Source organism: Centruroides sculpturatus, unplaced genomic scaffold (assembly GCF_000671375.1).
Source record: "Centruroides sculpturatus isolate CEXI.00-Female unplaced genomic scaffold, Cexi_2.0 scaffold674, whole genome shotgun sequence".
Taxonomy (NCBI): domain Eukaryota; kingdom Metazoa; phylum Arthropoda; class Arachnida; order Scorpiones; family Buthidae; genus Centruroides; species Centruroides sculpturatus.
Genome location: NW_019384968.1, coordinates 436,799 through 457,416, shown reverse-complemented (window position 1 = coordinate 457,416; position 20,618 = coordinate 436,799). Strand labels below are relative to the sequence as shown.

The 20,618-nt window shown below is 34.5% G+C and overlaps 3 protein-coding genes across 3 annotated transcripts; 2 read left to right on the top strand and 1 right to left on the bottom strand.

Moving 5' to 3' along the window:
- The first annotated feature begins 6,279 nt into the window (after window positions 1-6,279).
- Window positions 6,280-9,952, top strand: LOC111632554 (heat stress transcription factor C-1-like). The gene is made up of 2 exons (XM_023377016.1): window positions 6,280-6,899; window positions 8,962-9,952. Exons 1-2 carry the CDS (start codon window positions 6,429-6,431, stop codon window positions 9,706-9,708), a joined length of 1,218 nt encoding a protein of 405 aa, XP_023232784.1. The 5' UTR covers window positions 6,280-6,428; the 3' UTR covers window positions 9,709-9,952.
- A 1,479-nt stretch (window positions 9,953-11,431) lies between these two features.
- On the bottom strand, window positions 11,432-16,320 carry LOC111632556 (mitotic spindle-associated MMXD complex subunit MIP18-like). Its single transcript, XM_023377017.1, has 5 exons — window positions 16,037-16,320; window positions 13,748-13,827; window positions 13,551-13,676; window positions 12,322-12,367; window positions 11,432-11,596 (listed from the first exon to the last, which is right to left on the bottom strand). Exons 1-5 carry the CDS (start codon window positions 16,161-16,163, stop codon window positions 11,499-11,501), a joined length of 477 nt encoding a protein of 158 aa, XP_023232785.1. The 5' UTR covers window positions 16,164-16,320; the 3' UTR covers window positions 11,432-11,498.
- A 579-nt stretch (window positions 16,321-16,899) lies between these two features.
- On the top strand, window positions 16,900-20,618 carry LOC111632545 (tetratricopeptide repeat protein 5-like). The gene is made up of 10 exons (XM_023377002.1): window positions 16,900-17,094; window positions 18,640-18,772; window positions 18,910-19,127; window positions 19,196-19,343; window positions 19,413-19,504; window positions 19,645-19,698; window positions 19,790-19,936; window positions 19,998-20,206; window positions 20,282-20,426; window positions 20,487-20,618. Exons 1-10 carry the CDS (start codon window positions 17,068-17,070, stop codon window positions 20,616-20,618), a joined length of 1,305 nt encoding a protein of 434 aa, XP_023232770.1. The 5' UTR covers window positions 16,900-17,067.

Here is a 20,618-nt window from a genome sequence, read left to right as displayed (position 1 = left end):
TAATTCAAGAAGTTTTAAAGTAGAAAAAGTCTATAGAGTGCAGGGAATAAAATGGAGAATCGAAAGATAAAATATCTGTTGTGAAGAATTCAAAATAAATAGAGTGCGGAAGGAAATTTTATAAATTTTACCACGCGCCCTCCGAGCCTTACACTCCAACAGTAAGAATTAATTTTAATAATTCTACTACTAAAGAAAATAATAAAATAAACTGCATTAAAACTATAAAAAGATAAGGAATTTTATGTTAAATTAATCAAATACTTCAGTGACAATATTAAAAAATTATTTGGGAAATTGCCAGGAGGTTTTGTGTAGTAAAAAGAGTGAAATTTTGGTCAATTCAAAGCATCTGGTAGCAAAATACTTAGAAATTCTAGTAGATAAATATATACTAGAGTAAAAAAAAGAATTAAGAGTAGACAATTCTTTAGAATAAATTTAAAGAAATGGTTAGAAGGATGGCAGAGATCAATGGAAGTTGAAAGAAAAAAAAAAAGATTTGACATCAAATTTACAACTAAATTTTGTTACAATGTCTTTCTAGATATTTCTGAATTACATTTAAAAAACTCAAGAATGATGATAAATAATACTTTGATCTGGTAAAGCAAGTTATTCAGTTTTTTTGGGGGAGAATTCTCATGCCATTTTATAACTCATTTCTAGTATCAAATGCTGCGTGGGGAATTTCTTCAATCTTTTATACACCATTCCATTACATTGTTTCCTTCAATTTTTATAAATTCTCTCTCTCCTTCTAACAGTTTCCTAGTGTATTTTTCTTTGTTTCTCAATTCATTTCTCTCTATATTTTTTTCCCATAAATTCTCATATTTTAAAATTAAACAAAGTAAAAACACAATTTTATCCATCCAACTGACTTTTATATTTTTATGGTTGATTAAATTTATAAATTTAAATAATCTTATAAAAATTCTTTTAAAGCATTTTTCTCTTATTCGACATATTTCTTCTAGCAAATTTTCTTCTCTTGTGTTTCGTTATTTTATTATTCTTGTTTGAGAGAAAACGTGCCTTCGAATATTCATAAAAATTTTTTTTATAATATTTATGCTTCTAGAAAAAATATTTTTCCGTTTTATATGAATTCCATGTTGTACGAGTCACTTAGATTTTACAAATACATGTGCCAGGCTGTGAACGGCTCACGTATTTGTAAAATCTAAGTGACTCGTACAACATAAAATTCATATAAAACGGAATAATCAACAGTGTTATAGGGGGTCGACTGTATGAATATTTTAAGGTAAACAAAAAATGTTTAATATGTGAGGAATGCTTTCGGAATATCTTTAAGGCCAGTTTCAGCTTATCCATAAAGTATATATACTTCTATATCCTTGCATTACACCAGCTGTGCTTCTACATCCTTGCATTACACCAGCTGTGCTTCTACATCCTTGCATTACACCAGCTGTGCTTCTACATCCTTGCATTACACCAGCTGTGCTTCTACATCCTTGCATTACACCAGCTGTGCTTCTACATCCTTGCATTACACCAGCTGTGCTTCTACATCCTTGCATTACACCAGCTGTGCTTCTACATCCTTGCATTACACCAGCTGTGCTTCTACATCCTTGCATTACACCAGCTGTGCTTCTACATCCTTGCATTACACCAGCTGTGCTTCTACATCCTTGCATTACACCAGCTGTGCTTCTACATCCTTGCATTACACCAGCTGTGCTTCTACATCCTTGCATTACACCAGCTGTGCTTCTACATCCTTGCATTACACCAGCTGTGCTTCTACATCCTTGCATTACACCAGCTGTGCTTCTACATCCTTGCATTACACCAGCTGTGCTTCTACATCCTTGCATTACACCAGCTGTGCTTCTACATCCTTGCATTACACCAGCTGTGCTTCTACATNGATAACGATAACTTGCCAAAAATAAAACGCTCTCGGTAAATAGTGCTTTTAGTGATGACAAAGAAAACATTGTTTAATTTATAATAATATGTATCACTTAAGAAAATTTTAATAAAGATATTTACCTTAATTATGAAAATATAATAACATGTTTTTAATTTTTGGAACCTAACACTCCTTTTCGTACTAGTTCTTTGCTTCATATAACACGGATTCGCATAACACGGCAATTTTTTTGGAACGTAACTCCCGTGTTATACGGGGGTTACCTGTACTTCCCTATTGTTGATTTTTGCCTACTTTTCTTGGTTTTTCAGTTAACCACTGCTCTTCTCGCTTATTTATACTTACCTTTCAGCTTTATTCTTATTTACTTTGCTTAAATTTTGCTGCTCAGAATCCATTAATAATAAAAAACGACGAATAATTTTAAATTTAGACAACCGAAAACAATGTAACACATCTAATCAAAAGTTTGAATTTTTAAAATCCGTGACGTCATCGGCCCGAACTTCCTAAATTAAAGCCACGAAGGAAGAAAAAAAGGAAATTTAAAATAAAAAATCGATAAAATTCTCTTATAAAACCCCTCGAATCTTTCAAATGGATTCAATAACTTTCAATGTAACAAGAATAAAACTTTTGAATGTTCCAATAATGAGATGCTTGGCAAGATCTTAGGGAGAAAAAAACCCTCCGGATAATTTGTTACCATGGCAACTGTGAAAACATCCATTCAGTGCGGAGCTATTAAAAGTGGAATATTTAAAATCTCTGAATTATCATACGCAATTTTTTTAATAAAAATAAATACATTAAATAATTAATATAAATGTTTAAAAAGTTTCCAATTTAAATAAATAATGACAGTTTAAAAAGAATCCGAAAGAGGACTCTCGAACGGGATGAGGGGGCATTGGGAAGTCAAATAGTTATCAATTACGCTACGATATAAAATTCAAATAAGACAAAGCATTAAATGGAGTAATTTTGATGAATTATTACAAAAATCTCAATTAAAAAAAAATATTTAAATTTAAAATAAAATCACTAAACTATCTAGAAAGAAAAAAATTTGCGTGTGGCGCCATCTGTTATGAGATTTTGTTATTAAAACTTTCCATACTTTTAATTATTATAAAATGAAAAATGACTTAATTTTCAGGGTAGAAATGAGTTTTATAAAAGGCTTTAAATGCTAACAAGTAAAATCTTTATTAAGTCCGACCCCACGCGAAATATGACACGTGACTAGCCTCTATCTTTCCAACCCCTCTATATTTAGGAGCCAAAATTTAATGCCAGCAATGCCCCTTATACACAAGCTACCTTGCCAAATTTCGTTACTTAATCTTCACCCCATCCTGAGGTATTAAAGAAATTATATGCCGACACACACGAACACGAACAGGAGTTCTTCCCGTTCTTTTGCAAAAAAAAACCCGGTGGGGAAGGGTAAAATTCGACAAAATTACAATACAGTACTTTCCCGTGTTACGTCACGGCAACCGGTAAAGTAAAATTTATCCTTGTTCGTTTAGTTCGTTCTGTTACGTCAATTTGACGTCATTTTCGGACTCATTCATTACAAAACTGTAGATATGACGTCGAATTGACGTCATCTCTACAGTTCGAATTCGAATTTAATTCGTTACCTTAGCAACTAAGGAACAAAATGTCGAATGTGACGTCACTGTTTCCTTTATAGCTCCCATCAACGTCCTTAATAATATATGTGTTGTTTGATTCGATTTTTACGTCACTTTTATGACGTATTTTCAATTTTTAATGGAAAAATTTCAAAAGTGATATCAACCCGACATTAATTAGACGTAATTCTCCAGCGAAACGGATGAACTGACGTCATCGTCCATCGACATCTTCGACTATAATCGTTATTTAAATATAAACCGTATAATCCTCGCGTCATTCCCAAACCGAAGCGAATTAATTACAGGTTCCCGAAACAGAATACAGAATTTATTTAACATCTATTAAAACTTTCATCCATTCCGCACCAATAATAGCCTACTAAATAAAAGATGGTGGCTATAACGTCAAACGATTCAAAATCGGTAACCATGGTAACAAAATGGCCATCGCTATCGTAATTCATTTATACGTATTTTTAATCAAGATTTTTCGCATTAATTCGTGATGTTGATTTAAAATGAAAACGCTGATTACTTATTCAATTAATTCGAAACTAGCGTAAACTTGGCGACAAGCAATTAAAATCTTGTAACCATAGCAACTGCAACGTCTTCGCATCGTAAATTAACTTTATAAAAATCGTTTCCAAATTATTATTTCAAAAGATAAATTATAATTAAATATTAATATCTGATTATTTTATTTAATTATTTGTAAATATAAATCCGAATTTAATTAATTCGTTACCTTAGCAACCAACAAACAAAATGTCCAACCGTTAAACAATTCATAGCTCTAATTTCGTATGCGCCATTTATTAATAAAAATTAATTAATTAATTCGTCGCCGATTTGTTTGTTATTCATAAACGTTCGTCTTATTTTAAAATGTAATAAACAATAATTTAATTATTCAAATTCTATAATTAATTTGTTACGAGTGTGTCATACGTTAGCCGCCATATTGGTAATTCTACTAACTTGGAAACGACTCATTTAATTAATAATACAGTATCTACCATTAAACATGTGTACATTAATGATAATGAGATATATATATATTATTTATTTTGCATTATTTCTCTTCTATACATGTATTTTTAAAGAATGGTGATGTCATATCATTCATTCATGAAAATGAATCCTCTAGAAGAGGGGGAATATAGGTGTTTTCTCGCATATTTACGGGTTAATTTATATTAAAATGTGTCGTATTTCAATATATATTAAATACAGTATATGATTCTTCTGCTTTTAATAATGCAGCGTTACAGAACATGTGTGGCATTATGAAACAATTTAATCAATTTTTCCTCTGTCAGGAGGAGCAAATCTATTTTGTCACGTGATTGGTAACCTTACATCATCTCCAGTTAAAGTCCCATCTGACTAACGCCACCTTTCCTCAAAATGGCGGCAATCTTTCTCAAATATGTTGACAAGCATCCTTCTGACTGTGCCACAAGTCATTAAGTCCTTCTCGGAATCCGCCATATTGAAAAATTGCAGACGTTTTTAACCTGTTTACTACCAGATCAAACAAGTTCGCAGCTGCCGACATTGAAAGGATATGTAAAACTATTGAAACTATTAAAACTATTGAAATTTCTAAGGAGTTCTAGGATTGATATAAGAGCATTACGGATTCAACCATTGCTGGAGATGATTTAACGCAGAAGATAAATGTAAATTTAAATATTATTTCGTATTAATGTCACTAATAAGTGCAAATAGGACTGTGAGCTAGAACCCATAATACCTTGGACTCCTTAAAATTTTGAGGTTTTGCCCTTAAATAAATAAAACAGAAATTGTACAGTGTACATGCCATCAAAAATTATTTAATTTGGCAGAATGTAAATTTTTAATTTTGTGTATAAAACTTTTCTATTAGCGAATTTCAAAAAATTTCCTTCATCTAAAACACAAACATTACATTAAAGTATCAGCTTTAAAGTGTGTTTATAATTGTAAGCATCGAAGTAAACAAACCAATGGCATAATCCGTTTTATATGAAACGGATTATGCCATTGGTTTGTTTTGCTTACTTAAAATTTAAATTTCCCGTCTCCAAAATAATAATCAAATACATTAAAACTTCAAATTGCTTTTAAGTGAAAATAAACAAAACGAAAAAGTATATATACACCTTATCCATAAAGCATCAAAAGCTTAATAAATAAATAAATATATTTTCAACATGGCGCCTGCACGTGCTGAATAATTAAATATTTTTAACGTCATCACCTTTTTCGTCGTATTCTTCATATAAATTATCGATGAATATAATTTTATAATCGTTTAAAATAATTAATATAATCGTATTTACGCGATTTTAAATTAAAATTAAATTATACTTACGTCGTAGGTTCGTTTTGTAAATATGGCGGATTGCTATGGCAACATTATAAACAACTTCAATTCCGCATCAAAACTACGATTTTAAATTAAATCATTTTTGCACATAAATACTTAAACCGAATTTTATCGACGTTTTGTATATTTAATAACCGTTAACAATTTAATCGACGCTTTAATAATAAAAGTTTAAAAATCTCGAGCTTCGGTTGCTTTAGTAACGCGAGTGCGGGATTATTATGTAATTTTATTAATTTAAACAATTTTTTTCAATCTTAATCTTAAAAAAATCAAATAAATAATGTTTATTTTAATATTTTACTGGTAAATTTATTAAAGATAAAAAACGGTTTGCCTTAAAAAATGTCCCCCAAAAATTTATTTAATGCTCTAAAATAATAATTATAACGAACTCTAATTGGCTAGCAGTGATGACGAAATTTGAAAATATTTCGATTACGATGTAACTGACGTAATCGGAAACACGTGCGCGATTGGAACAGCGGGGAGAATTATGAAAAAAAGAACACGAAGAAGAACGATAATGTATTCTTTTACCTATTCGAAGAAGTATAGCGAAGGTCAGTCATTGTTATCGATGCGTTTCCCTCAGAAATTATGGAAGATCGTCAACGAGTGCCAGACGGGTGCCATCAACTGGAGCCATCAGGGCGATTCCATCATCCTGGATTACCCGAAATTTCAGGAGGAATATCTGGAGAGCAACGTCGACATTTTTAAAACTAGCAACATAACTAGTTTCATCCGGCAGCTCAATCTTTACGGTTTCCGCAAGGTAAACCACTACAACAGGGAGTCCACCAAGAGGTTGGGCCAACAGGATTTTCACGAATTTCGAAACGAGTGGTTCCTGCGTGGACGTCACGACCTCCTGTCCAAGGTCTCGAGGAAGCCCTCCAATATCAAGTCTAGATTGAGTTATAAGAAGAGGAGTGGTAACACTTCCAGGATTGCCAAGTGCCAGGTAAGGTTCTATTTTGGGGTGTGATTTTTTTTTTTTTTGAATTTATGCCTCGAAATTGGGTATTTGTCAATTTAACTCGAGTGAGATGATACGGGTTCAGAAAATCCTCTCTGTCCACAGTATACCGCTTGGTCATCCGTGAAGGAAGCTCGAAAACTTACTCTGGTTGGCAGAAAAGGAAGGTCTTTGGCTTCCTTTAGGATGTCCCAGTGGTATATTGCAGAGAAAGAAGAATTTCTGAGCCTCTGTTCAAGTTACATCACCTCACTCTAGTAGTACAGACAAATGCCCAATTTCCTGCCTCAACCAACCTGTTTCTGGTTACTCCAGTTAGCAGGAAAGATTACTGGGAATGGGTTTGGAAAGCCTGAAATTGGGTATCTGTTAATGTACCTTGAGTGAGGTGATATGAATAGAGGTTCGGAAAATCATCTTTGTCTGAACTATACCACTTCTGTACTCTAAAAGAAGTCCTACCTTTTCTTCCAATGGATTAACTGGAAAGAGGAATTGTAGGCTCTTCTGCCTCTTTTACATATTTATAATATGTAAAAGAGGCTTGCAGCCTTTGTTCTACATATAACAAATACTCCAGGGATAATTTTGAAAAGGAGATTCAAATACGTAGGTCTATAAGAATGGCCTCAAAAGGCCATTCTTATAGACCTATCCCAGAGTTTTGGCTCAGATCTCACACTGAAGAGGTTTGAAATTCTGTACATATGTTAATATGTACAGAATTTCAAACCTCTTGTACATTGTGGAAACTGGAATACAACCTGCAAATTGCTTAAACTGAGTTGTGGACAAATTAGGCTCACTTCTTATCTAGTAAACATCACCTTAAGTGTGTGCCAAAATGGTTTCTTTATTCAATAAACTAAAAGATTGGCATGTAAAATATAGAATATAATTGCAATTTAGGAAAATGATTAGGGTCAGTTGACTGTGAAATGAGTGTGCTTTGAAAACCACTGATCTAACACAGACTTGTGAAATGGTAGAGCAAAGGAGCAAGATTCAAGAACCGTTCGGAACTCTGGGAATTTGTCGACATATACTAGAGACCATGAATTGTTAAAAACACGAGTTTACAAGGCTTCAAACTGGATTTTATCAATCACTATAACAGTAATTGGAGAGATCCAGTTTGAAGATGGATCAAATCATCTGGAGAATATTATTAGAAAGATTATTTTCATTTTTACAATTTTGTCAACAGTGAGCCACTATTATTCTAGACAGAAAGAGTGTAGTAGTCCCAACAGAACCAAAGGTGTGCAGTCCCAAAATCCTTGGAAAATCCAGATTATATNTTTCAAACCTCTTGTACATTGTGGAAACTGGAATACAACCTGCAAATTGCTTAAACTGAGTTGTGGACAAATTAGGCTCACTTCTTATCTAGTAAACATCACCTTAAGTGTGTGCCAAAATGGTTTCTTTATTCAATAAACTAAAAGATTGGCATGTAAAATATAGAATATAATTGCAATTTAGGAAAATGATTAGGGTCAGTTGACTGTGAAATGAGTGTGCTTTGAAAACCACTGATCTAACACAGACTTGTGAAATGGTAGAGCAAAGGAGCAAGATTCAAGAACCGTTTGGAACTCTGGGAATTTGTCGACATATACTAGAGACCATGAATTGTTAAAAACACGAGTTTACAAGGCTTCAAACTGGATTTTATCAATCACTATAACAGTAGTTGGAGAGATCCAGTTTGAAGATGGATCAAAGCATCTGGAGAATATTATTAGAAAGATTATTTTCATTTTTACAATTTTGTCAACAGTGAGCCACTATTATTCTAGACAGAAAGAGTGTAGTAGTCCCAACAGAACCAAAGGTGTGCAGTCCCAAAATCCTTGGAAAATCCAGATTATATTATATCAACATTTCATAAAAGATTTTTAAAGAAACATTTGCTTTAGACCATACAAAAGAATTGGCCATTATGGGGGTGTAAAATTCCCAGTTCACCAATCACAAAGTGGTGTGTTAATTAAGCAAGTGATACCTACCAAAAAGATGACTATATATACTTATCTATTTACAGATGGCTCTTCAAGCGGCTTTGCACCGTCAGCACATCCTTCTGCAGAATAAATACGGTCGGCCTTCCACTAGAATTTCGGCTTCGAAGAGCGCCGAGACCCACAAGAAGCCGAGCACCCACTACTGGTGGAACGTTCGAGGAAATGGCCAGAATGGCATCCAGCGGCGCCCTCAGGAAGTACCGCAAATGAAAGAGGAACCTGAAGAGAGTGTTAACTGGGAAGAAGAAAAGGTCATAGACATCTTGAGTCCGGAAGAAATAAAAGCTTCCGGAAGTTCAACAGATTCCGTCACAGACGTAAACCATCTTCTCGATCCAAACATTTCGCCGCTGGTCTATCACTCCTGCGAGTCTGAGCTGACTAATTTGGAAGAGTCGTTCGCACTGGAATCAGTTTTCAGCCACATGGATAAAACTCTGAGCGAAAAGATTTATCACTTTCTGATGACGGAAGAAGAAAACAAGCAATACAGACCTAACGACATAGAATTCTTCAAGACCAAGCGGTCCTCTCCGTCTAGGGCACCCCTTGCAGTGATCGACCAAAATACTTGTTACACATCAATTCCGAACGCAATCCATTCCTGTTCGCACCATTTTCCCAATGCAACCAACTGGGAAATGATGCCGACCAGAAGCGAAAACATGGTGGAGCAATACATTCTGAATCCCGTCATGGATGCCCCGCTCTACGATTTCGAAATCTACGACAACCGCCCTTACCTTCAGTTATTTCCAATAGAATAAAATAGTTTATTTTATATATTGATATATAAATGTTGCAAGTTGCCTGCATGTATTATATTGTTAACATATATACAAATATTTATTTATTTTATGAATTTCTATATTGGAAATTACGGACGATCTCGTACGTCAAATGCATTCATTTGTGCTCGCGAGCGACGTTATAAATATAATCAAAGATATTTATTTATATATTGTATATCTACAAAATGTTATATTGTAAATAATTATTATTCATATTGTACAAATATGTAAGTATTAATATACAAAATGTTATATTGTAAATAATTATTATTCATATTGTACAAATATGTAAGTATTAATATACAAAATGTTATATTGTAAATAATTATTATTCATATTGTACAAATATGTAAGTATTAATATACAAAATGTTATATTGTAAATAAGTATTATTCATATTATTGCAGTTAATGTAAAAATAAAAACTTAAAAAAATAAATATATATATACTGTATATAAATATATGCAATGTTAAGATAATTTTCAATAAAATTTGGAAATTAATTCTGTTGCAAAGTTTGTATAATTATTCCTACAAATTGCCGAGAACCTTGCCACGATAAACAGTCGCACTCTGATTTTGTCGGTGTCGCAATTTTTTGGCCAAGCTTTGAGTTGTGCCAGAACCCACAAGTCTCAATTGTCAAGCAACTGCAAAGACGAGCGTGCTTCGGATGTCATTCCACGCGATGTTGAAGAATCGAACGCGACTCAATGTAAAAAGATGGAACATGTTGTATTGAAATTAACAAGATAATTTGGTGTTTGCATTTGGCAAAACCGATGAAAGAACAAATAGTTACTAACAGCAATGCATGCAATGCAAGAAGCTTCAAACTACAATTCGATGTCGGATCGGCGATTCCACGAGATGATTGGTTACAATCGGAGCTAACCTGGCCTCGAGAACAAGAAAAGTTCCTCGTTTTCGAGGCCAGATTTTGATCAACATACAAAGTTGCATAGGACAATGGACAAATATTGTTCGTTGGTTTCTTTTATATTTGCAGAATAGGCTATTAGTCATGAATTTTGTTGTTCGTCGATAATGGAATTTGGGACCTCCTTGAGGATTAGGAAAAGGGGACACGTGTCCCAATGTACAGGCATCTGTGGTTACTAACAGAATTTACAAAATTTTGGGTTTTTATCACTAGCGGTACTTTGAGATGAGTTTCATCACCACAACTCAAATCAATACTAAATCTTCAACAATTAAAAGTTTCTCAAGGTACGTAGCGGATTGCACGGCTGGCTTACAATGCTGCCAATACTACCACAGGAAGACTGATTTAGAATGGTCCAAATTATGACGATACGCATAAAATTCATAAAAAGTACAAACAATGCATGACTATCTCAATAAACCCCAAACGAGATCAACAAAGGAGTACGATAGTATGATTACAACACGATTAAGATTTGACAAGTGTTTTAATTTTTGTTACTTCTTAAGTAATTATAGTAGGTATTATTTATTAAAATGTGTGTTTATGTAAAATATCAATCGTCAAAATATTAAAATTTATACACAAAACATTTCGGGGGCTAGAAAATAACTGGTTCGTATACACAATTTGTATTCTGTTTGCAACACTTCTGTAAAGTCATAAATTGGTCCAGATAAACTAGAATTGGCAATACTTTGTTCGTAACAAATACAATATAGCCCGATCCAAAAGACAAATAAATTATGAAATTTTAATCCTTAAATACTATTTTTTATTGATAAATATACAATGTTTAAGAATACACGCTAGGAGAAATCACCGCTTGGAGGAGAGACACTGATTTACGACTTCCAACAGGTAAGAATTTTCCAGAGCGGCGGCAACCCTCTCCTTGTCTGCAAGTTGTTTGTTAACTGAAAAATTGCATGACGTTAAAGAAAAGAAAGTAATGCCGGGGAAAGTTAAAATATATAATACTACGAAAATGAATTATAATTAAATTAATAGGCAATTTAAATTTACTTAATCATGTAATAACAAAAACAAAATTTTGTTTAATTCTTCCTGCCGTGCAGGCATTAAAAAAGCTTTCTAATGGGCAATATTGGATCTGGTCGGCCAACTGATTGGCAAAAGATGGGCCCGAAATCAAAGTGAAAAATCTCCGGACTTCCCTGTGAAAATTTTGGAACAAACTAAGACTTTTCCCGGGTCCCAAATGGCAGGACGATGCCTTTAAAAGAAGGTTCAAGATGGTAAAATTAATTAACCAATAGAGAGAGATGTGTTTGAACCTAAAACTTTCCATGCAATGCAAACATTTTACTAACTTATGCACAATTCTGCATACGAATGCATTGCATCTACTCAAAAATGTACGTTAACACATCCAAACACAGTCTCACAGTGTGTCCCTTCATTTATGGACACTTTAGTAGCATCCCACAGTCCCTCTAATTTTATGTGGAGTTATAGTTAATAACTGTTTGATCCAAGACATTTTAAAAAGCTTTTGAATCTCCTTAATAACTTATATTTAAAGTGTTTCGACATTAAATTTACATATCAAACTGTGCATTAGCGATACCTGTTTGTTAGTTTGGGAAACAAAAGAACTTAATAGTTTAAAAACACAAACCTGCATCTTCCGAAGCATGAGTTCCGGGAGAAATGTACACGTCAACCTAAATTAATAATAGTAAAAGTATTCAGTTTAATGAAATTACTAACATTTTCTAATTAAAAATTACTATAAGATAGTCCAAAAATGAGTTTGATTACTCTAAATATTTACAGTAATATTAATAAATTTCTCTTGAAAAATATGGAAGTGGTGCCGATTAAAGAATCAAATCTTGAAATATGGGCACTCGAAGACGGTTACGAAAAGAATAGTTAGTAAAATAAAGAAGATATTTAAGTAAGAATAGCTCAAACCTATGAGACGAGGTGGAAAATGACCTAAAGCTGACTCCACACGTTTTGTATTTGCCAAATGCCAAAGAATTGCCCACTTGTCCCCTTTGATTTGGCACAATATACTGGCAGGAAGTGGGAAATGGCAAATACCAAATAATAGTAACGAGTAAATCGTCCGCACTACTCAGTACCAGCCAGATATTTGCGCAGATTTGACAAATACAAAATGTACGGAGCCAACTTAAGTGAGGACGTGGCAAGAGACCGATCACAAAGCTGACCTCAAATCAAACTGGCAGTTGACTTCAGTTCGTGAGTGTACGGATCAATTTTCCAGCCATTTACTTTATTCCGGTTATTGAGGACGAAGGGGGGAGTAACCCAAATTAAGTAAATGGCTGGAAAATTGATCCATAGATTCATTAGATCGAAGGTCTAAATCTGAATTCTGCAGCACAGTAGATGTAGGGATGGGGGACTATTTATAAATCAAATAAGATATCTGTAATGTCACCTTCTACTGGTGAATAAATTGCATTTATTCAGTAAGATAAATTCACCGTAGTGGAAAAAATAACCAAAGTGCAATTCAGGAAGCTGAAAAATCCTAAAAATTCAGATGTGCTGAACACAATGTACAGATTCTCTTTTCCAATTTGTGAATCATTTATTTCTCCTCACTCCCATGTCTGTGGAGCTGTAGATTTCAGATTTAGACATGATTTATGCCAAATTCATTACGACATAATCTTATGTAAAACTTTATCGTAATTAAATTTAAATGAAAAATGTTTTTGAGCCACTTAACAACTCGTCTTTGTGTTCAAATGCACAGAATAACCTCACAAGTTAACATCCATAGTTTTAATTTACATCAAGTTTGCACTACAACTTTATTTTTTATAATATACTATGTTTGTTTGAAAAAAATTCTTAATAATCACTTACCTTAAATCTTTCGGGTAACGCCCTCAGCAGCTTCACTCTGATCGCCAACCCGATCAGTGTGGCCATACTACAGTGGGGTATCGTAGGCGTAAATTCTACCGCGACGCTATTATTTGCATTGTCGACCTACGTTTGAACGTCGTCGAGATTATAAAACAATTTTCTACACATTACAAATCAAAACTTTTAGCCCTTACCTTCACTTTGCTTTCTTCTATGACATTTAGTTCCTCTAAAGTTAATGGATGTTCCGGATCGTTTATGCCTCTTATCATATTTAAGACAGATTAAGGTTTAAAACTGTAATCGGCATTGCATTAAGTAACGGTTATGCTTATACACTGGTCTAGCAACAAACGTTTCAACAAATATATTTTTATGTGTATTAAATAATTCAAAAAGCTATCTAAATTATTACGTAATCGTACGCAAATTGCCAAGTTGTGTCTAGATAAGATCTTGTAAAATTAAAGAGAAATGTAGCTATTAAGCATGTTAGACAATGTACATAGTCGGGTAATGTTACCATATATAATAATGTATACATCCTTTTTCTTCTAATCTAAATAACACATCTGCATTTGGTAATTTATATTATTTTTGTATAGTAAATAACATTAGCCCTTTACAATCAAATAATGCCATCGATAATGCTTGTACAGTATCCTATATGCAAATCCAGTACAAATCTTCGGAGGTAAGACAACGACACCCCAGTTCAAATATTGTGGGGGAAAAAGGAAGAATATAACAGTAATTTTATTTTATTTGTAAATTCACTAAACAATCATTCCATTGTACATCAACACATCCTCCTGAAATAAATAACTGCCAGTGCTATGATATAGTATATCCTGTGGGTGAAGAGAGAATTACAGAACAGTTTAAGGCATGTAATTCTATGTCACTATAACCAAATAAAGCAACTAATGCAGCACGTGTGTCGATGACCAAATAATATGAATTAGTACACTTTTCAGTAATGCATGTAAGTGTTATAATACAAGTCCAGTAGCCAAAAATAAATAAAAACTAGAAGAGAAAACGAAAAGATTGACTATTTCTTTTTTCAAGTAACACTAGGCCTATTAGCTACAGTCCAAGTGTAAAAAATGTAACAGTAGTCTAAGTGATGAAAGCAAATGCAATTATTGTTTATAGAGGACTCCTATTGTCGACCATGTAAGCAGAAATCCATGCAAATTAGTCCATCTGTAAGAGATGGACTAATTATATACGGATTTCTATAATCACAAGTAATCTATATATGTAAACGTATATATATCTAAACGTGCTGATCCATGTGTAATTATATATATAGATTACTTGTGATTATAGAAATCCATATATAATTAGTCCATCTTTTACATACACATGGATCAGCAGGTTTAGACAAGCCATTTTTACAGGAAGCATTATAAGACTCCATTTTCAGACACATAAGAATAACAGATTACCTCACTCATAGTGATGGAGAAAATAATCAAACAAAACTACTTCTGGTAGTTGGCCATATGACGAGGCATTATCGGGTCTTTAGAAGATAACGAGGGATCTGCATTTCGGGTGCACATTTTTTACAAAATACCTGTTATTAAATGCGCTTATCCTTTCGCAGCTGCCACATTTGCAATGTTCTCAATGAAGGAAAACCCTGTCATCGACCACCATAAACAATCATGTAAACCACCGGTCAACTGCTAGGTGAATAATCAATCATTAAATTATTTTTTTCATAACATAAATAAAAGTTTAAAAAAATTTTTTCCCCACAACAAGTATAGAACAAACTTTAATATGAATTTACTTTTTGTGTTACCACGCATCGTAATAAATAAACATCAAAGTCCAAAACAGCTTTAACAGTCGACTAACTCCAAGAAGTTAGGCTCCATCCTGCCAAACGGCATTACCGAGTTTCCGGAGACCATAACTTCGTCACTGGCAGCTGGACGAATATAGAAGGACCAAGGTAATGCTCCAACTCTGGAAGTACGAACCTGACGGAGCACTACTAAGCCACCTCACAGCTACAAGACGGTGCCGCTCGAGTGCTCGGCAATATATTTTCCGACACCCGCAAAGGTTCGTCGCGGCATCCAGTCGAAAACCACTGTGCCAGTGCAAACTTCACTAAGTAACATGTTCGCACATGTCTCTATAACAGGCTGAAACATACATTTACTGTCTATAACCAAACATGTGCGTCTCCTTAATACAGTGTTCCATAAACTTGTTTTTACTAGACTCCTCTGTTATATCAAATTTCTAATTATTTTTTCACTCCAATTATCCAATGGTAGAATAGTGTAAAGCCTCCTGCTCTGTGAAAACTAATATAATTTGGTATACCCCTTTGGGTATACTGAACATGCTGCATCTACACAAAAATTCCCTGTAGGGAATTTTTGTATAGATGCAGCATGTCCAATATACCATAATAACTAAAACAGCAATTTCTACGTATATTCTAAAATAAAGGATATCAAATATTTCCCTAGAATCGAAATCGTCCGTTATACTTTCATCCTCTTCCTGTTTGGTCGTCTGTCTTTCAGTTAAAGTGGAATATATTAAAGGATTTGCGTTTTCTAGTAGCTTGTTCAGCACCATTTTCTCAATCTACGACGTGCTACTGATATTTCGGTAGACGTCAAGAAACATCTTTCAATAAATCTCGAATAATATCCATCGACGCAGAAATAATTATAAAAAGTTAATTAATTGTGTTAAATATTAATAAAATAGAGTGAAAATTTAAATATATTACGGTTCGTTCTACCGATATTTCAGTATACTAACAAAAATTTCAGTAGATTCGGGGAAAATTTATCACATCGTTTAAATCACGTGAGACAAATTTTTATCTATTTAATCACTTTATAAACTTTAAAAATATAAAAATCTTTAGAAGAAATAACTGTTTTAATTTTATTTACAGTTAAGAATGTTTTAAACCAATTTTTTTTAATAATTATATTTAAAAGATATTAATTACTAAAACGCAAATGGCGCTGCGACAGCCGAGAAGAAGTTAAAAAGCGCCATCTACGTTTCGGGAGTAAAATTAAATTCATTCATATCGTAAAAAATTAACAAAAATAAAATATATTTATATACTTTTAACGAATTTTTTTTCCTATAATTAATTTAAACATCATTACACATACGTTCATCTTTCAGAATATTTTACTACACAATTATTGTTTTAATGTTTTTTTTTAATCTTTGAGAATCTAAAAGGTGAATTAGAATTTTGCATTATTTATGATTTACGAACAATTTAATTTAAAATGTTATTTATATTATTTTTAAAAAAAGGGAAAAATGATTAGTGGCGCCATCTAATATACATTTTAGAAAGTATAAAGGTCGCGTGGTCTAGCTGGATGTTGGGTTTGGTCGTCGTAAGAAGCGTTAATTTAATGGGAAATAATCAATTTTAGCGAATCGATTAACGTATGGACTTTTATTTAAGTATTTCCTGATGTTTTAAAGGGTTTTTAGGGCAAAAAACATGGAAGACAGCTGGAAAATTGTTCAGGTTTGCTCCTTTTCTTGTTGTTTTGACGTAAATCGCGCATCTGTAGCGTAAAAACGACAATTTTTCCATATTTAAGCAGTAATATCGACGAAAAATGTCGTTTTCCTACTCAAAAGTGCCGTTTAAACTACAAAACGTGTTAATAAAACGACAAATTTTATTCGACAGTTACCTACGCGGCGACGCGATGTGCACGTCGCGTAGGTAACTGTCATGCCATAACTTATAAAGCAAGCGCCATGACAGTTGATGACGCGACGCGACGCGCACATCACGTCGCGTCATCAACTGTCATGGCGCTTGCTTTATAAGTTATGGCATTTACAGCTGCGTCGCTATTCGCTATGACGTCTACGTAAGTTGTAATTGGCGCGCGGCGCGTCGCGTTACGATTTATTGTGGAGTCTGCATTAACGCTAATGCTCCATACGTGAAGCATATTGTTATTTAAATGTTTCCACGTGTTGTTATTAAAATTTCACTATTAAAGCATGCAAAGTTATAATTCCGTTTCGGTAACATTGCAGCTTGATATACAAGTGGCCTGACTTGCCAGATTTTCACAATATCAAACTAGGACGGGGGCAGATGCACTCCTCGCCTCCCCCGTTACAATTTGACATACTTAAATTTCACGGTAACACAAGATTTAATAATTACCGGTAAAGAATAGTTGGCCACTCGAGGCTCGTTGTATCCCGTCCTTGCTCTTATTTGATGGCATTGGAGTAGGAAGGGAAAACTGATTGCTTCCATGTTAACGCGGCTTGACCTCGACATCCGACGCTAAGGCCACGTTTCTTTCCTTAAGGTGTTTCTGAAAGTTTCTCCTCTGTATTTCCAATTAATGTACTGTACATAAATTTTTGGTAACTGGGACGTCGCTTGGAAATTGGGACTCTCCCGATCAAACCAAAACGTCTGGCAAACCTACAAATGCTGTGCGAGTTCCCGTACTCGCCCATTCTGCTTAACAAGTTTATAACCTCGTCTTAATGTTCGAAGACCCCGAATTGGGCTAGCTCTTCCGAAAAGTTAGTCGGCATCCTCTATCTTTTTATTGTCATGATTCGGAAGAAACCGGGCGTTGAATATATAATCTTCTGTGTGCAGAATTATAATTTGGCTCTGTACAAAATATATAGACTTCACATGCAATGTTTACCATTATGATTAGTTCCATGCTGTCATAAATGTGAAAGTTTCAGTATGTTGCTACGAATGGTGACCTATTCCGCTGCATTCATAGCAACATGCCACAACCAACCTTCCCGTTTAGGAATGCAAGGACTATTGGAATGAAGTTTAGAGTCGTCCTCCAGTCTGCTCTAAACTTTGTTCTGAAATTGATTGATTGAAGAATTGTAAATAGATTGGCTGAACGAATGCAGTCGTCCGAGTCGACGCGTGTATCTTGCCTTTGAAACATACTTAAGGCAACGGGGAGTCTCACGCGGTTAAATTGCTTCTGTATTTATTTCACTAATAGATGTTGCCACCGATTTCCGTTTGCCCTTTTTTAATTTCTGACTTCCTTTCTGTCAGGATCAAGTCGCGGATCTGTACGACTTCCGAGATCATTACTTTGAAAGGAATCCAATAGAAGAAGCAAAAGATAAGCCCAATCGGCTGAAGGAAAAAGTAAAGAGTGCTTTAGAGACTCTAGAAAAGCATCGTGGTGAGTAATCGATACAACTGATAAATTAGCCGTAATGCTAAACAGTGTGTGCAGCCAGCGCGACAATTTTGCATATAATAGACAAATTAGCTCAGATTTTTTCACTTTGTATTAAAAAGCTTGCTTTATTCTCGTAGCTTTCTGTGAAGAGAACAACAAAGCGCAGTTTCACATGCTGAAAGGTCAGATCCTGAACGTGGAGTCGGACTTCGACCAGGAAGCGCTCGAGTCTCTCTCCAAGTCCGTCAAGCTCAATCCAAAATTGTTCGAAGCGTGGAACCACTTGGGAGAGTGCTACTGGAAGAAAGGAGACGTCCAGGCAGCCCGAAATTGTTTCGAAGGAGCCCTAAAACATGTAATTTTCTATTCTTTCTCCTGTTGTATTTTAGAGCCCCGCATCAAATTCCGTCTTGAAAATTTCAGTCGAAAAATAAAGTCTCGCTGCGTAACCTGTCCATGGTTCTGAGGCAGTTGGGCAATACTCCCCAGGAGAAGGCAGACAACATCCAGAGCGGAATCGACAAGGCCCGAGAGGCCGTGCAAATGGATGTGGAAGACGGAAAGTCTTGGTGTGAGTATTGTCGTCTTCGACCGATTTAAATGTATAAATGTACAATTAAAATCCTATTGTATATTTTAGATATTTTGGGTAACGCGTACTTAAGCTTCTTCTTCATTGCAAATCAAAATCCAAAGGTTCTGAAGCTTTGTATGGCTGCTTATGAGAAGGCGGTAAGTCTTTTCCTTAATTCTCGCAACATCAATTTCTCATATGCCTATCAATGAAAATTATGTAATCTGAATATTGATTGCATAAGCAGCACAAATTCCCATTGCATTGTTAGTTAGTACGATCTTATTTCTAAATTTAGCTCCAAGACCCTGTAAGTCGTTGCGATCCCTGCCTCCATTACAACCGTGCTACAGTAAGTATGTAAGTTATTAAGATATATTTGTGAATTGCATGGGTCAAAGATTAGATTTGGGTTCTGAATCAAAGTTTAACTTGCCTCGTAGGTTCTGAAATATGAAGAAGATTATCAGGGCGCAATAGACGGATTCGAGAAGGCGATCCAGTACGATCCACTATGGACGGACGTCCGAGACAGCCTCGAAAACTTTGTGGGTTATGTGCAACAAATCCAGGAAATGGTCGTCAAAAAGGTAAGCGGCTCTTGGAATTTACGTCAATGACAGAAATTTGAAAAAAATCAAATTTTTTTAGGGTTGTCTTAAAGCAAGAAGACTGCAAATGCTCTTAAAATCGATTAAAAAGCACCACTTGGGACCATATGCAGATAATGCCGTTGCAGAGGAGAAAGGAACGAAGTTCGAACAAATTAAATTAAATCAATTACAACCGGGAACAAACAGTGGCAAGGTGGTGATTGGAAAAGTCGTATGTAACGTAACGTGTTTCGACCCCGTGGCATTGTAATTGCTCTCTTTTTTGTTCTTGAGTTTGAGACAAATCTTTGTCCATTATTCACGTGCATATTTTTTTTTAAGCACATTCTGCATGATTGATGACGAAGAGACCTGTTGTGCCGTGACGGTTTACAATCTGGCAGAAGGACGGGGCATGATCATCGGAGACTCCGTGGCCATTCCCGAACCAAACTTGAAAATAATGAAAGTGAAACACAAAGAGAAGGTATGCAAGTTTGAAATTTCTTTCTCGTGTATTCAATCGATAATGCTCTCTTATTTTCAGGAATTCTGTTACAAGAGCATCAGAGTTGACACCCCTCTACGCCTGGTTGTAAACGGTAAACAGCTGACGGCAGAGATGTTGGGTTTGGTCGTCGTAAGAAGCGTTAATTTAATGGGAAATAATCAATTTTAG

Excerpts from the sequence above, each read along its gene's own strand:
- LOC111632554 (XM_023377016.1), top strand. The coding sequence starts at position 6,429 with ATGAAAAAAAGAACACGAAGAAGAACGATAATGTATTCTTTTACCTAT. Across the intron at positions 6,900-8,961 it reads CCAGGATTGCCAAGTGCCAG|ATGGCTCTTCAAGCGGCTTT; the intron begins GTAAGGTTCTAT and ends ATCTATTTACAG.
- LOC111632556 (XM_023377017.1), bottom strand. The coding sequence starts at position 16,163 with ATGGTGCTGAACAAGCTACTAGAAAACGCAAATCCTTTAATATATTCC. Across the intron at positions 13,828-16,036 it reads CGATTCTAGGGAAATATTTG|ATATGATAAGAGGCATAAAC; the intron begins ATATCCTTTATT and ends AATCTGTCTTAA. Across the intron at positions 12,368-13,550 it reads CGTTACCCGAAAGATTTAAG|GTTGACGTGTACATTTCTCC; the intron begins GTAAGTGATTAT and ends TTATTAATTTAG.
- LOC111632545 (XM_023377002.1), top strand. The coding sequence starts at position 17,068 with ATGGAAGACAGCTGGAAAATTGTTCAG. Across the intron at positions 17,095-18,639 it reads ACAGCTGGAAAATTGTTCAG|GATCAAGTCGCGGATCTGTA; the intron begins GTTTGCTCCTTT and ends CCTTTCTGTCAG. Across the intron at positions 19,344-19,412 it reads GGAAGACGGAAAGTCTTGGT|ATATTTTGGGTAACGCGTAC; the intron begins GTGAGTATTGTC and ends TGTATATTTTAG.